The sequence below is a fragment of the Myxine glutinosa genome, chromosome 6, assembly GCF_964187855.1.
Source record: "Myxine glutinosa chromosome 6, kmMyxGlut1.1, whole genome shotgun sequence".
Classification (NCBI taxonomy): domain Eukaryota; kingdom Metazoa; phylum Chordata; class Myxini; order Myxiniformes; family Myxinidae; genus Myxine; species Myxine glutinosa.
This window is the reverse complement of record NC_136266.1, coordinates 123,001,886-123,016,285: the sequence shown is the minus strand read 5'-3', so window position 1 is coordinate 123,016,285 and position 14,400 is coordinate 123,001,886. Positions and strand designations below refer to the sequence as shown.

The 14,400-nt window shown below is 46.4% G+C and overlaps 1 protein-coding gene across 6 annotated transcripts in view; it reads left to right on the top strand.

The window, feature by feature from the left end:
- Window positions 1–14,400, top strand: part of KIAA0753 (KIAA0753 ortholog) — an 81,909-nt gene that overhangs the window by 22,932 nt on the left and 44,577 nt on the right. For 5 of the 6 annotated variants that reach the window (XM_078780453.1, XM_068120990.2, XM_068120993.2 and 2 more), the window contains 4 exons: window positions 6,004–6,113; window positions 6,204–6,266; window positions 7,810–8,019; window positions 8,140–8,287. In XM_078780453.1, coding sequence (XP_078636579.1) covers window positions 6,004–6,113; window positions 6,204–6,266; window positions 7,810–8,019; window positions 8,140–8,287 — 531 coding nt within the window. The remainder of the gene's footprint in view (window positions 1–6,003; window positions 6,114–6,203; window positions 6,267–7,809; window positions 8,020–8,139; window positions 8,288–14,400) is intronic. The other variant, XM_068120991.2, reaches the window with a different exon arrangement.

Below are 14,400 nucleotides of genomic sequence, written 5' to 3'. Positions count from 1 at the left end.
TCAGTTCGTGTGTCCGTTGCTTGCGTGTTTGCGTGCGTGCGTGCGTAAGCGAAGGACCGCATTCGAATTTGGTGTGTGGGTGCAACCCACGTCAAAATCCAAGATGGCCGCCGCCATGTATGTCTGATGCCATGTATGTCTTAACCTTGTTAGATGAATATCTTGAAAAATAAGCGAAGTACCAACTTCTAATCTGGTGTGTGGGTGTATCTAGGCATAAGGAAGAACGCTATTGAAAATTGGGTCGCCACGTCAAAATCCAAGATGGCCGCCGCCATGTATGTCTGAACCTTGTGAGATGAATATCTTGAAAAATAAGCGAAGTACCAACTTCTAATTTGGTGTGTGGGTGTATCTCAGCATAAGGAAGGACGCTATTGAAAATTGGGTCGCCACGTCAAAATCAAAGATGGCCGCCGCCATGTATGTCTGAACCTTGTGAGATGAATATCTTGAAAAATAAGTGAAGTACCAACTTCTAATTTGGTGTGTGGGTGTATCTCGGCAAAAGGAAGAACGCTATTGAAAGTGGGGTGCCACGTCAAAATCCAAGATGGCCGCCACCATATATATGTCTGAACCTTGTGAGCGAAATATCTTGAAAAATAAGCGAAGTACCAACTTCTAATCTGGTGTGTGGGTGTATCTAGGCACAAGCAACAACGCTGTTCAAAATTGGGTCGCCACGTCAAAATCCAAGATGGCCGCCACCATGTATATGTCTGAAACTTGTGAGCGTAATATCTTGAAAAATAAGAAAAGTACCAACTTCTAATCTGGTTTTTGGGTGTATCTAGGCACAAGGACGTACGCTATTGAAAATTGGGTCGCCACGTCAAAATCCAAGATGGCCGCCACCATATATATGTCTGAACCTTGTGAGCGAAATATCTTGAAAAATAAGCGAAGTACCAACTTCTAATCTGGTGTGTGGGTGTATCTTGGCATAAGGAAGAACACTATTGTAAATTGGGTCGCCACGTCAAAATCCAAGATAGCCGCCACCATATATATGTCTGAACCTTGTGAGCGAAATATCTTGAAAAATAAGCGAAGTACCAACTTCTAATCTGGTGTGTGGGTGTATCTAGGCATAAGGAAGAACGCTATTGAAAATTGGGTGGCCACGTCAAAATCCAAGATGGCCGCCTCCATGTATGTCTGAACCTTGTGAGCGAAATATCATATCATAGCATGTTTTCTGCGTCTTCCACTTTGTCAACTCACATCACTTCACCGACGGGGGACCTAGGCGTAACGCTTGTTTCATTAGTATGTGTTTCAGGTAAGGCTCTGTTTCCAATAGTTTGACTCTGCGTTGCATTAATCAAATAATATAAGCCCCTTGTTCAATCCCTTTCATTTTGCGGCTTGCCTCCCTCCAAATTGTGTTCCTTTGCTTGCCAGTAGCGTTCGCTGCCTGGCTCAAGGCGCCATTAACCATGCGGTCAGAGCGGAGCAAAAGGGGGAGGAGTTATCAGAGCGAGGCGTAGCCCTGTTAAGGGCGGAGTCGGTGAGCCCTCGCGACCAACCAGGGCCGAGGCGAGCTTATCGGTGGGTGTGTCCTAAAAGCCCGCGGCTTGATACGCGAGCGCCTGATATAAGCGCTCGCATGGGACTACTTACAGAGATGAGACGGGAGCGAGAGAGAGCTGGCGTGAGAGCTGCGTGCACGAACAACTTCTAGCTGGGACTTCTGCCGAACATCAGCGCGTCAGGAATGTTCAAAGCCTCCCTCCCCGATTTATGAACCCCAATAACTAAGGTCCGCTCGCGTTCAACAATCAATGAACAACGCTGCCTGCCGGGTTTCGCCGCGGAGTGGAGCGTGGACCGGAGTGGAGCGTGAACCGGGGCCGGAGCGGAGCGTGAACCGGGGCCGAAGCCAACGCTGGCCCATCTGCTTGGACCTTCCTTCCTGCTATTCCCCTTTCGTGTAAGTCTGTTTGTGTTGTCCTGGGCGTGTTAATTAAGACTGTGTAAGCTTGCCCTGTGTCCTTTTGCTCTTCTTCTTGTACATGCCCTTCTTTCATTTCCTCTTTTATTAGTATAGTAATAAACCATATTTGTTCTTCCTTACTTTGGTTTCTTCTGTCCGATCGTCTTCGTGTTTTCTCCATTGAGTACCTGTGGCACGATTAGAACCGCTCAGAATCGGGTTAGTCTTTTTGCTAACGGCTTGAATCGCGAATTGCTAAACCGCTCGGCAATTTCCACCTGTCCGTGGTTCGAGCAGGAGTTATTTCCCTGCTTCGTGGAGGGATTGGCATGCAGGTATTTGGGACTCCATCTTGACCAATCACCCTGGCCAGTCTCGCCGGCGGGGAGCGTTATAGTTTTCCATGGTCGAGGGATGGCCAGCTTAAAAGACAAGGGGATTAACCCCCCCTTGGCAAGGGGAGCGCCGACCCCCGAATCCGCAACAATATTTATATAATTCAAAAAAGAACACCTCAGCACATACATACGGGAGGGGTAGGTGCAGACTGGAAGTTTGGGACGACTACACCTCACCACCACGTAATTCAAAACACCTCACCACCACCTAATTTAAAACACCGCACCACCAAGTAATTCAAAACGCCTCATCACCAAGTAATTCAAAACACCTCACCACCACATAATTAAAAACACCTCACCACCAAGTAATTCAAAACACCTCACCATCACGTAATTCAAAACCACCACCACGTTATTAAAAACACTTCACAACCACAGAAACAAAAGTTTCAGGGAGTAGTTCAGTGACAAAAGACACTGCCCAGATATGTAGCTATGTAGATAAATGACTGTACCTGAGTTGCTGTTTTGTCATGGTTTACACCAATCATAATTCAAACAATCATAATCCATAAATGTTTTTGTAATATACGTGATATTACATTTTATAAACAATTGAAGTTGAAAACTTAAGTTGAAAAAAAATAATTCCCCCCCAAAAAAAAAAAATCGGAAAGTTTTTCAAAGAAAATACCCTTAGGACATACCGATGGGAGAGATAGGTGCATACCAGAAGTTTGGTACAATTTCACAAAAGTTTGAGGGAGTAGTTCAGTGACAACACGGGACAGGACAACACAGACACTGCACAGATATATATATTGTTACGGTTCTCCGCCGCCCTTCTTCCCCTTACCATGGGGGGATTAATCCCCTTGTTCTTTCTGGGCTTGGCGGAACCGAGACTTGAAACGTCCCTTCCGGGCAAACGCAAAGTAAGGTTTCGGGACCAAATGTTACGCTCGTACCTAAATCCCTGCGCCGCCACGGAAGTGAGGAAGCAAGCCTCGCACGAGCCACGTGTGGTTTGCGTACGCCGAGCGGATTGAGTACCACGTGGTCCGTGCAGTTTAGTAGTGGAACCCGATTCGAGCGGTCCGATTCGTACCACGCTTAGCCAATGAAGAAACCACAGGAACGATCGAATGGAAGAAAGGAAGAACACAGGTTTAATTATTCCCACACGTATATACAGTGATCGGGATGCAGAGACACAGGGCAGCACTTAATCAGTCTTATCTTATCCCCCGGATTCGGGCCCGTCTCACTCACACAGGGAATTGCAGATGGGTAGATGTTCAGCCAAACGCGTTGACGTGGTCGTCCAGGAACGGCCCCGTCCAGCCCTCCACAGCCCCAGCACGTCCCGCGAAGATGGCAGCAGGCGATGGAAGGAACCTCGTAGCGCGTCTCCCGAACAAAGGCAGCCGATGAGGTGGAACGGCAAATGCGGGACTCTCAGCGTGGCTGGCGATTACATAGCCGTTCTCACTCGCGCGACTTAATGCACTGTATATCGATCAGCCTCCAACTCAACCGAGCGTCACTTATAAAAGCGCGTATTTCGGTTCATGCACGTCTTGCTTCGTCCGCATATCTTTCACAGTTCTCTGACGCTCACAACTCCTCTTCCACGATTCCTCCAAGTTGGTTAGTGCATGCGAGTTCTTCCTGGGCAGTCCTATCGAGTCCCTTCAGGCAGCAGTCCTTTGTTCAACGAGTCCTTTGCTCATCAGTCCTTTGCTCATCAGTCCTTTGCTCATCAGTCCTTTGCTCATCAGTCCTTTGGTGCAAGTCCTCCCGGGGGCTTTGTGCAATGGGTTATATAGCTACACCCCCGAACCTTCTGGAACCTTCTCGAACCTTCTTACCACGCCCTGTGACGCAGCGCCGCCACTACCACCTCTGAGCCCTGATTGGTGGCTCGTGCTTACCGTCAGCGCTTCTGCCGCCCCTCCTTCGGCTCCGCCCCGATCCTCCTAGCCTGCCTCGTGTTAATTCGCTCAAAATGAACCAAAGTTAGCACAAAGGGGCATGAGGCTAGGGAAGCTGGAAAGTCGGTAGAAGTAGGGCCTATTCTCCTGACTACTCAACGCAGAACTAACATAGGAAAAGGACTAAGCTCACAAATACTAAGACATAACTACACTATCGCGAGGCTACATGTCGCTTGTGTGACTAACTATGAGGGGGAAATTTTAACCTTTACTATACTCGCTGTACAAACTCAAAACCGCAACAATATATATATATATATATATATATATATATATATATATATATATATATATATATATATATATACAGTGGAACCTTGACTTACGAGTGCCCCAACTTACGAGTTTTTCGAGATACGAGCCGTCGCTCGGGCGGTTTATTGCTTTGAGATGCGAGCCGAGATCCGAGTTACGAGCTTTCGCCACCCGGTCACGTGGTTATCTTGCCGTGCAAGTACAGTATCTCTGTCGTATAGCGCTGCATTTTTGTTTTCGCATTTTGGTTATTTCGAGTTTACGCCGCCAGGTGGGTTCTGGTCACGTGGTTATCTTGCCGTGCAAGTACAGTACGTATCTCTGTCGTATAGCGCTGCATTTTTGTTTTCGCATTTTGGTTATTTCGAGTTTACGCCGACAGGTGGGTTCTGGTCACGTGGTTATCTTGCCGTGCAAGTACAGTACGTATCTCTGTCGTATAGCGCTGCATTTTTGTTTTCGCATTTTGGTTATTTCGGAAAATTTCTTAGTTTTAACCATGGGGCCTAAGAAAGTGAGTGGCAAGTGCAGTGCTGAGAAGAAGAAGAGGATGATGTGCTTGGATATAAAACACGCAATCGTCGAAAAACATGAGCGAGGTGTCGAGGAGGACGTATATAACGGCAGAGGAGAAGAGCATGCCAGGCCACAACTTGTGGATATAAAACACGCAATCGTCGTGTTTTATATAAAACTTGTGCTTGGAAATAAAACACGCAATCGTCGAAAAACATGAGCGAGGTGCCGAGGAGGACGTATATAACGGCAGAGGAGAAGAGCATGCCAGGCCACAACTTGTTCAGAGTGCCGGCGATAGCTCGCCTTCTCTTTGTGGAAAACACGGTGAGATCCTTAACATCCAACAACTAATGGGACGCAAACGGGGCGCCCAGTTTAGCGGTACACCCATTGATGAATCACCCTGCCTGTGATTCACCCATGACAGGTTATAGCTGGGTCGGGATTCAAACCCAGGCTGGACAGTTTAGACTTTAGAGTCAAGTGTGCGTACCTCCAGTCCAGGCCATCCTGCCAACTTGTATGCTGCATACAGGTGAAATATAAAGCGCGAGATATTTTTATATATACTGTATATTTAAAAAAAAAATTGGTGTGGTTTTTGGCGGGCTGGAACGGATTAATAGCATTTCAATGCATTTCAATGGGGAAATTTGATTTGAGATACGAGCAATTTGAGTTACGAGCTCGGTCACGGAACGAATTAAACTCGTAAGTCAAGGTTCCACTGTATATATATATGTATATATATATATATATATCACTTGTAATACAAGCATATTACGAGAGATAATTGTACTTTTACATCAAATACAAGGATATTGGGAGCCAATGGACTTTATGAACACAGTATCTGGAATTGGAACCTGGGATCCCAGCATCACTGAGTACTTGGATGATAATGTTGAAGAGGTGCAACAAAAGGTTTCCTCTTGTCCTGTATTTGAGTCAGACATGACAAAGGACAGTTCGCTCGACCCCCGGGAGGTGCAGCGGAGATGTGTGCAGAAACGGGAGGCAGCAGCACGAGGAGCGCGCGTGTTGTATATGCTGCAGCAGCAGGTGAATGACTTCCGCCAGCAATAATTTGTGAACCGCCATACCTGTAGCCGCTAGTGTGATTTTACCAACAAAACTTCCGTTGCTTTTTAGATAAGGGAAATTCAGGAGGAAATCAACAATTTGGGGCCTCAAGCAATCAAGCCTACGAAGAAGGTGTGGTGATATTTTATTTTAGTGTACTGGCTATGATGATTGTGTTTAAACCAGAACAAAATTAATCAAACTCACATTCAAAACGCAATGACACGTTGTAAATGAAATCCGGTCATCACCATAGGACCTCCAATCGCCAGACGTCTTCTTCTGGACCATAGTTAAAGGCAAGGACCAGTTGCTGCTTGAAGGTCGAATGATACCCAGCTTGAGCATATGGGCAAACTCTGCTGTTGCAATTGCATAACGATCCGGAGCTAGTCATGGTCGAGCTGTGACTGGAGGGCCACGCGTGTCAATGTAGGGAGTAGTGGAGTGTTTGACCGCCACTTCATTATAGGTTTGCCGAGTTATTTCTGGGTATTGTTAAAGGATGGCGTCATAACTGGCCATATGGTCAGACTTAATAAACATTGGATTGACAGAAGGCGAGATATTGACGCGCGAGGTGATACCTTTAACACACAGATTTGTGGTGTATGTAAATGCAGCTGGTTTACGTTTGTCCATAACCGCTGGGGGTAAAACGATAACCTCAGCTCCAGTGTCAACTAAAAACTGGGTGCCGGTGTTCCTGCCACTGATGAAAACTAAGCGACTAGGTTGTTGGTCGCCAAACTGACTAGTCACTGCTACTCGCTGTTTGTGACGTTTCCTGACTGCAAAACAGGGCGGGCTGTGAAAACTGGAAGACTGAACACGCATGTGTGAATTCTCCCCAAATTGCCAATGATACCACCAAGCACACCCTGCATGTTGCTGTGCTCCGGGACTACGGCATTGTTGTGCGTCAGTCTCCTGCATGTTGCTATGGGTCGGTCTACGACCATTCTCCTACTTAATATGACATATAAGAGTCTGCACGTGTCCATTTCGGTTTCAAGTTGTTGCATGTCGAATGTAGCTGGTGCAGCCACTGCACTCGCTAACTAGGATGTGACGGCACTGATGGAGGATGTGGATGGCGTAGCGACTTTGATGACCTTATCAGCTATATCCGCGAGTTGCTTGGTATTCACTGAATCATTGGTTGAAACAATGATACACTGAACATTGATTGGCAATCGTTGGACAAACAGCTGCTTGAGTATGTTATGCTCTCGAGTATTCTCGCCCACCAATTGTCGCATCCTTCGTAGCAATTGAGAAGGCTTACGTTCCCCCAGCTCAGAAGTTATACTTCTATTTCATAACATAGATATTAGGAAAATGAAAGAAAAAAAGAAAGTCACTCCAAAGGTTTGAACAGGAGTGTAGACATGGACTTAACGGTGTTTGTTTTGTTAAAACGTGTCTCTGCGTTAACATAAACCATTTTTGTTGTTTGACTTTTGACCTTTCAGTAATTAAAGTTTTTATTCGGTGCATTAAATATGCTTGATGAACAACAGCTATAATTAAGTGATGAATGTGGACCTTTTGTTTAAGTTTTTTTTTTTTTTTTTTGGTATTTATTCATAAGCTTGTATGCCGTATTTAGTGGATCTTTGAATCCTCAAGCAAAATAAATGAAACAATTGACACTCGTATGTTTTGTCTCTAGAGCCGTGCAAAGATACGACTTTCAGCAGTTCACCGTGGGGCTGTCAGAGCCTTGCGAATGTTTTCTAGGCAAGTGTCCGATGGAGGTGTAAGGACCGGCTTCCCTCCACAGAGCCGAGAACTGGGGGAGCTGATTAGACAGCTATCAATGTGCTCAGCCCGGCTGGAACCCGACCAGCATGTTGTGGCTTCTATCATGGCAGAGATTGAGGTGAGATTACAGGTTGAACAATGCTGTAGAAAAATATGTATGCTCCATATGACAATTCTGACCATGAATAAATCCTATTTATGCACCATTTGAATTAATCATTTTGATGTAATTTGATAGGAGCTCAGTAAGGTGTTGGAGCAGCTGGATGAAGTTCTGAAACAAAAGACGTTTTCCCTTTCACGTAAAGATCTTAGGAAGAGGCAGCAGAAGACACCTACCACACATAGGGTGACAACCTCGAGGCTCAGGGAGACGCCCGCGAGTGGTTAGTGCCTGCAGAGACCCACTGCTTCGCACACTCATCACTGCAGTGGTGTGTCACATTGCAAGGCCTATTTTTTGGGAAAGAGGAAGCGACGGCTGCAATGGCCACTGGAATCGTCACTAGGTGGAATAATTGATAGGTGGAATAGTGGAGCGTAACAAAATATTCCCTTATGCATACTTAATTATGCATGTTTATGAATTGACAAGGAAAGTTTAGCTATTTTACCCGGGTACTTCCGGGTTCCGTTGCGAGAGGACGCTGGCGTTGCATATTCGCCGCTTCTCCGACTGGATGGATGTACAGGGTCTGCTTCTACCTTTCTGACCTGACATCTCACACCTGTCCTGCCTTTTCACACCCGCACGTGCCGCGTGTTCTCCGGCTGGATAACGGAATCTGCTTTTGATGGTACGGAATACGGAATTCGAAAGGCCCGCTCCCGTTGATTGTGGCCGTGGCCTTGTTTGCCGGTGGCCTTGTGGCCTTGTTTGCCGCTGTGGTCTTGATTAGCGGCTGCAGTCGTTTGCCGCTGCGTTTGCCGCTTTGCCTCCTCGACCTTGGCCTCGTACTCGTCCCTTCGCTCCTGCCTGGCATGGCTCTGAAGTACTCCGCCGCAAGGCTTCTTCTGCTCAATACCCGCTCCACCCCATCATGCATCTCTGCCATCAAATCAAATGGACTCCTCCGACGACCCAGGTACATTCACCGTGGCTCCGGTCGCAAGTTTGTTTATTTGCAATCAGGTCACTCCATCCCCGTCCTCTGGTCGGCTCAGCGCACTCTCACTCTTCGTCCCAGCGCACCTGGTCACAGCAACCCACACGATCGCACCTCTTGCCTACGAACCCTGGCTAAATCACCTGAATTCATCCCTGCTGTTCAAAACAACATCAAGCTCACCCTGTTCAACACCCGGTCCCTCAACAATAAATGCCTCATCCTGAACGAATACATCCTGGATAACAAACTGGACTTTCTCTGTCTCACCGAAACCTGGCAACAACCTCTGGACTACTACACACTCAACCTCACCACACCCAATGGATATTCCTACGTCAATAAACCACGCTCGGAGGGCCGAGGTGGTGGAATTGCCGTTATCCACCGTCAAGACATCAAGACCAACCTCATCTCCATCTCATCTGCTCCATCATTTGAACACCTGGCTTTAAAACTCTCTGGTCACACGCAGTCAGTCATGGCTGTCGTCTATCGCCCTCCCAAACCACACCCATCATTCCTGTCTGACTTCTCCTACTTTCTGACCCAGCTATGTTCCCTCTCCCCCTCAATCCTCCTCCTTGGTGATTTCAATATCCACATGGACTCCACTGACTCCACAATAACCACTGACTTCACTGATTTACTCACCTGCTTTAACCTCACTCAACATGTCGACTTTCCTACCCATATCCGTGGTCACATTTTGGACCTTGTCTGCTCCACTGGATTAAATTTGCACCATCTCTATGGCTCCGACCTCACCCTCTCTGACCACTTAGCCATCACTCTGACCATCAACATCCCCGCCCCAACACCAAGGCATTATCGCACAATCAACTTCCGTAAGCTAAACGCTCTTTCACCTACCTCATTCTCATCCACCCTCTCTGAAAAAATGTCCACTTCTCCCTTCATTGACCTCCACACCCCTTCCGACCTCACTGACTACTACAACCACACTCTCTCCTCCTGCCTTGACCAGCTTGCGCCTGTAAAAACCAAAACAGTTTCTTTCACCCATTCTGCTCCCTGGTTTACCCCTGAACTCCACCTGATGAAAACTCGTGCTCGCCAACTTGAAAGACTCCGCAATAAAACGGGTCTCACAGTTCACTCCCAAGCCTACAAGGACCACATACAACACTACAAAGATGCCCTCTCCCGCGCCCGCTCTGCCTACTACTCTCAAATTATCCACTCTGGCTCCGGAAACCCAAAAGCACTCTTCTCGACAATAAACAAACTCCTCCGCCCCCTGAACACCACCACCCAGTCATTCACAGTAGACAACTGCATCTCCTTCCTCTCTTTCTTCCAACGCAAAATTGACAACATCTACAACAGCTTGACCACCGCCGCACCCGCTCCCCCTCCAACCACCTGCCCCCCCTTGTCCTGCCATCCCCTGTCTCGGTTCTCCCCAATCTCTCCTACTGACCTCTCTGAACTCCTCATAGGAATGAAAACTGCCACCTGCACTCTTGACCCCATCCCCTCCAGCTTTGTCAAAGCCTCCCTCCCTGCTCTCTCTCCACTTATCATTGCAACAATAAACTCCTCCCTGTCTACAGGCATCGTCCCACCTTCCCTCAAAATTGCTGCTGTTACCCCCATTCTAAAAAAACCTGGTCTAAACCCTGACACCCTAAACAACTTCAGACCCATCTCCAACCTACCCTTTCTGTCAAAAGTTTTGGAACGCGCTGTAGCCACTCAACTCAAACATCATCTCTCTGCCAATAACTTGTATGAAACATTCCAATCCGGATTCCGCTCCAACCACAGTACTGAAACTGCTCTCCTCAAAATCACCAACGACCTTCTCCTCTCCTCTGACGCTGGCAACCTCAACATTCTCGTCCTCCTCGACCTCAGCGCTGCCTTTGACACCATCGATCACACTATCCTCCTCACCCGACTTGAATCCACCTTTAACGTCACCGGCACTGCCCTCTCTTGGATTAAATCATACCTCTCTGACAGATGCCAGTTCATCTCCATCAATAACTGCAAATCCCCCACTGCTCCCCTCCCCCAAGGTGTCCCCCAAGGTTCAGTTCTTGGCCCCCTCCTCTTCATCCTTTACCTGTCCCCGCTCGGTCACTTAATCCGCCGTCATGGTCTCCAATTCCACTGCTTCGCCGATGACATCCAGCTTTTCATCTCCACCAAGTCCGTCTCCACCGACACCCACTCTATCCTGACAAACTGCATCACTGAAATAAAATCCTGGCTTCAAATCAACTTCCTCAAGCTTAACTGTGATAAATCTGAAATAATCATCATTGGCCCAAAAACGCTCACAAAATCCACCCATAACTTTGCCCTCAACATCGACGGTATCCCAGTATCCACCTCCCCTCACATCCGGAATCTTGGCGTCATCTTTGACCAAACCCTTTCCTTCGACAAATACACTAAACAGATCACAAAGTCAGCCTTCTTTCACCTGAAAAACATTGCCCGTCTCCGCTCATCCCTCTCCTCCACGGCTGCAGAAACCCTCATCCACGCCTTCATCACCTCCCGTCTGGACTACTGCAATAGCCTCCTCTATGGTTCACCCTCAAAAATCACCAATAAACTCCAATACATTCAGAACTCCGCTGCCCGTCTACTCACTCATTCCCGGACCCGTGACCACATCACCCCCGTCCTTTACAAGCTTCACTGGCTCCCCATCCCCCAGAGAATCCAGTACAAAATCCTCCTCTTGACATACAAAGCCCTCCATAACCTGGCCCCATCCTACCTGGCTGACCTCCTCTCCAGACACACTCCCACCCGCAACCTCCGCTCTGCTGGTACCAACCTCCTGACCCCCTCCATCCGGACCAAATTCAGATCCTGGGGGGACAGGGCCTTCTCCATCGCTGCTCCCACCCTCTGGAACTCACTACCTCACACCATCAGAGACTCCTCCTCACTCACCACATTCAAAACATCACTAAAGACCCACCTGTTCAACGCTGCATTCAACATTCAACCCACAGCATTTAACCCCTGACTATCTCTTCTCCTTCTCCCTCCTTTTGCTTTAAATATTTCCCTATTGATTCTTGTCTTGTCTTTTTGATTCTTGTCTTATATATATGCCGTATATCGCTGCTGTTTGTTTTCTTGATTCTTGTCTTTTTGCAATTGTTGTTTTCATGTATTGTTATGCATTATGTTTTCCACTCTGTCAAAGTGCCTTTGGGCTTCTGGAAAAGCGCTATACAAAATAAATGAATTATTATTATTATTATTACCATTTAAAGTCCTTGTAACTTCTTAAATTTGAAATACATTTTGGATTAAAAAACAAAACAAGACCGATAGTCCAATAACGGCATAGCCGGGCTTGTGATACCTTAGTTGAAGAGGATAGTATGACCTGGGTGGGGATACCAGTTAGCAAATAATGTAAGTATTAATTTTTTGGACTTCAAATATAGACAGCCGGTTCGTGAACAACTTGGGTAAAAAAAAAATGAAAGTCAAATGGCAAATGATGAACCAATAAATTCCACATTCCTGTGCCACGTTCAGTCGAATGTCAGGCATTGGCAGAACGTTGTCTATATTCTCATTCCAAACAGCGTCATTCATCATTTCAATCTCAAATTAATACTATGGTATCAGTATATTAAAATATAATGTTAAATATCGATTGTATTGAGATATCAAACCAGCAAAATGTCGTCATCCGTTCACTTCCGGATTCGGGAGCAAGGTCCGTGTCGATCACATTTCAAAATCATAATTGTATGGACGAATTTCTGAAACCTCCTACCCACCTTACGACAACCACTGGGATCCCAAAACATTCCACACAATGTTTTTATATTTTCTTTTCGTAAAATATGCAACTGTAATGGTTACTAAACACTGTTGCACTATCACATTGTCATGTGACCAGATCCTTAGCTCTGATTGCTGTACGTTTGTGGGGACATACGGACAGAAAAACGCTGTCCAAGATGCCATTGCCCTCCAGGCTACGCCGTAATAATTTTTTTGGACGAAATCCACCTTAATCTCCACTTTGCAATTTATGCATGGAATTGATCAAAAGCGACTTATAGCAGATAAAAGAATGTATGGAAACCCATCAATGATTTGAGTCACCAATCACAGCCGGCTCTGGTATAAGATGCCTCCACATGTTGGAGAGATTGGTTTGGGACCATCAATGAATGCATCTCTTGGTCTGTGTTGCTCTGGTCCTCTGGAAGGACATTTAGGATCTGAGCTCATGTGGCTTTGTTGAATCCTGATCTCCTTGATGAAGACCAAACCTCGTGTTCCTTGTGGTTTTGTGTTTTCTGCTTTGTGTTTTGTAGTTGTTGCTTCCTTTTAAACAGCAATTGGGGCTTTGTGGTTAAAACAATTGCTTTCACGATTTTGATTTTTAACTCAACTGGATTACTGTCCAGTTGAGTTCATCACATACTGAACCCTCCGGCGTCCGTCGTCTGTCGTCGTCGTCGTCTGTCGTCGTCGTCGTCGTCGTCATCTGTTGTCCGTTAACTTTTCGACGTTAACACTCCAGCGTCCACAAATATCAACCGATTCTGATCAAACTTGACATGCAGCATCCTTACCCCAAGGACCAGGTTGTTATTACATTTCAGCCCGATCCGTTGAAAAATGGCGGACTTAGGCGACCATTTTGTTTTTGGTCATGAAAACGACGTTAACACTCTAGCGTCCACAAATATTAACAGATTTTAATCAAACTTAGAATGTTTAACCCTCACCACACAAGGTAGGTTGCTATTGCATTCCAACCCGATCCGTCACAAAATGGCCGTCACAGGCCGCCATATTGTTTTCAGCTCCGAAACGACGTTAAGATGTTTCCTTTTATCTACACAACTATATTTCTGCAACATTGTTGCAAAGTGTAACATTGTATCAATTGTAAAACAAGGACAAGTATAAGGACACAAGGACCTTAAAATTATTACACAAGGTTGTTGGCTTTTCATTTAAGTCAAATCTAGTACACACAACTGACCTACTTTAAAGTTGTCCAGTCAGTTCAGTTGAGTTCTGCTTCCCTGGAAGCTCTAGTTTATTGTCCCCCGTCGCAGCGCAGAGTGAAAGGGGGCTATGGTTTTCCCCTCCGTCCGTGTGTGCATGCGTAAGCGAAGGACCGAATTCTAATTTGGTGTGTGGGTGCAACTAGGCATATGGAAGAACCCTATTGAAAATTAGGGCGCTACGTCAAAATTCAAAGATGGCTGTCACCATATCTAAACCTTGTGAGCGCGATATCTTGAAAAGTAAATGTCAACCTTGTGAGCGGAATATCTTGAAAAATAAATGAACTACTAACTTCTAATCCGGTGTGTGGGTGTATCGAGGCATAAGGAAGAACGCTATTGAAAATTGGGTCGCCA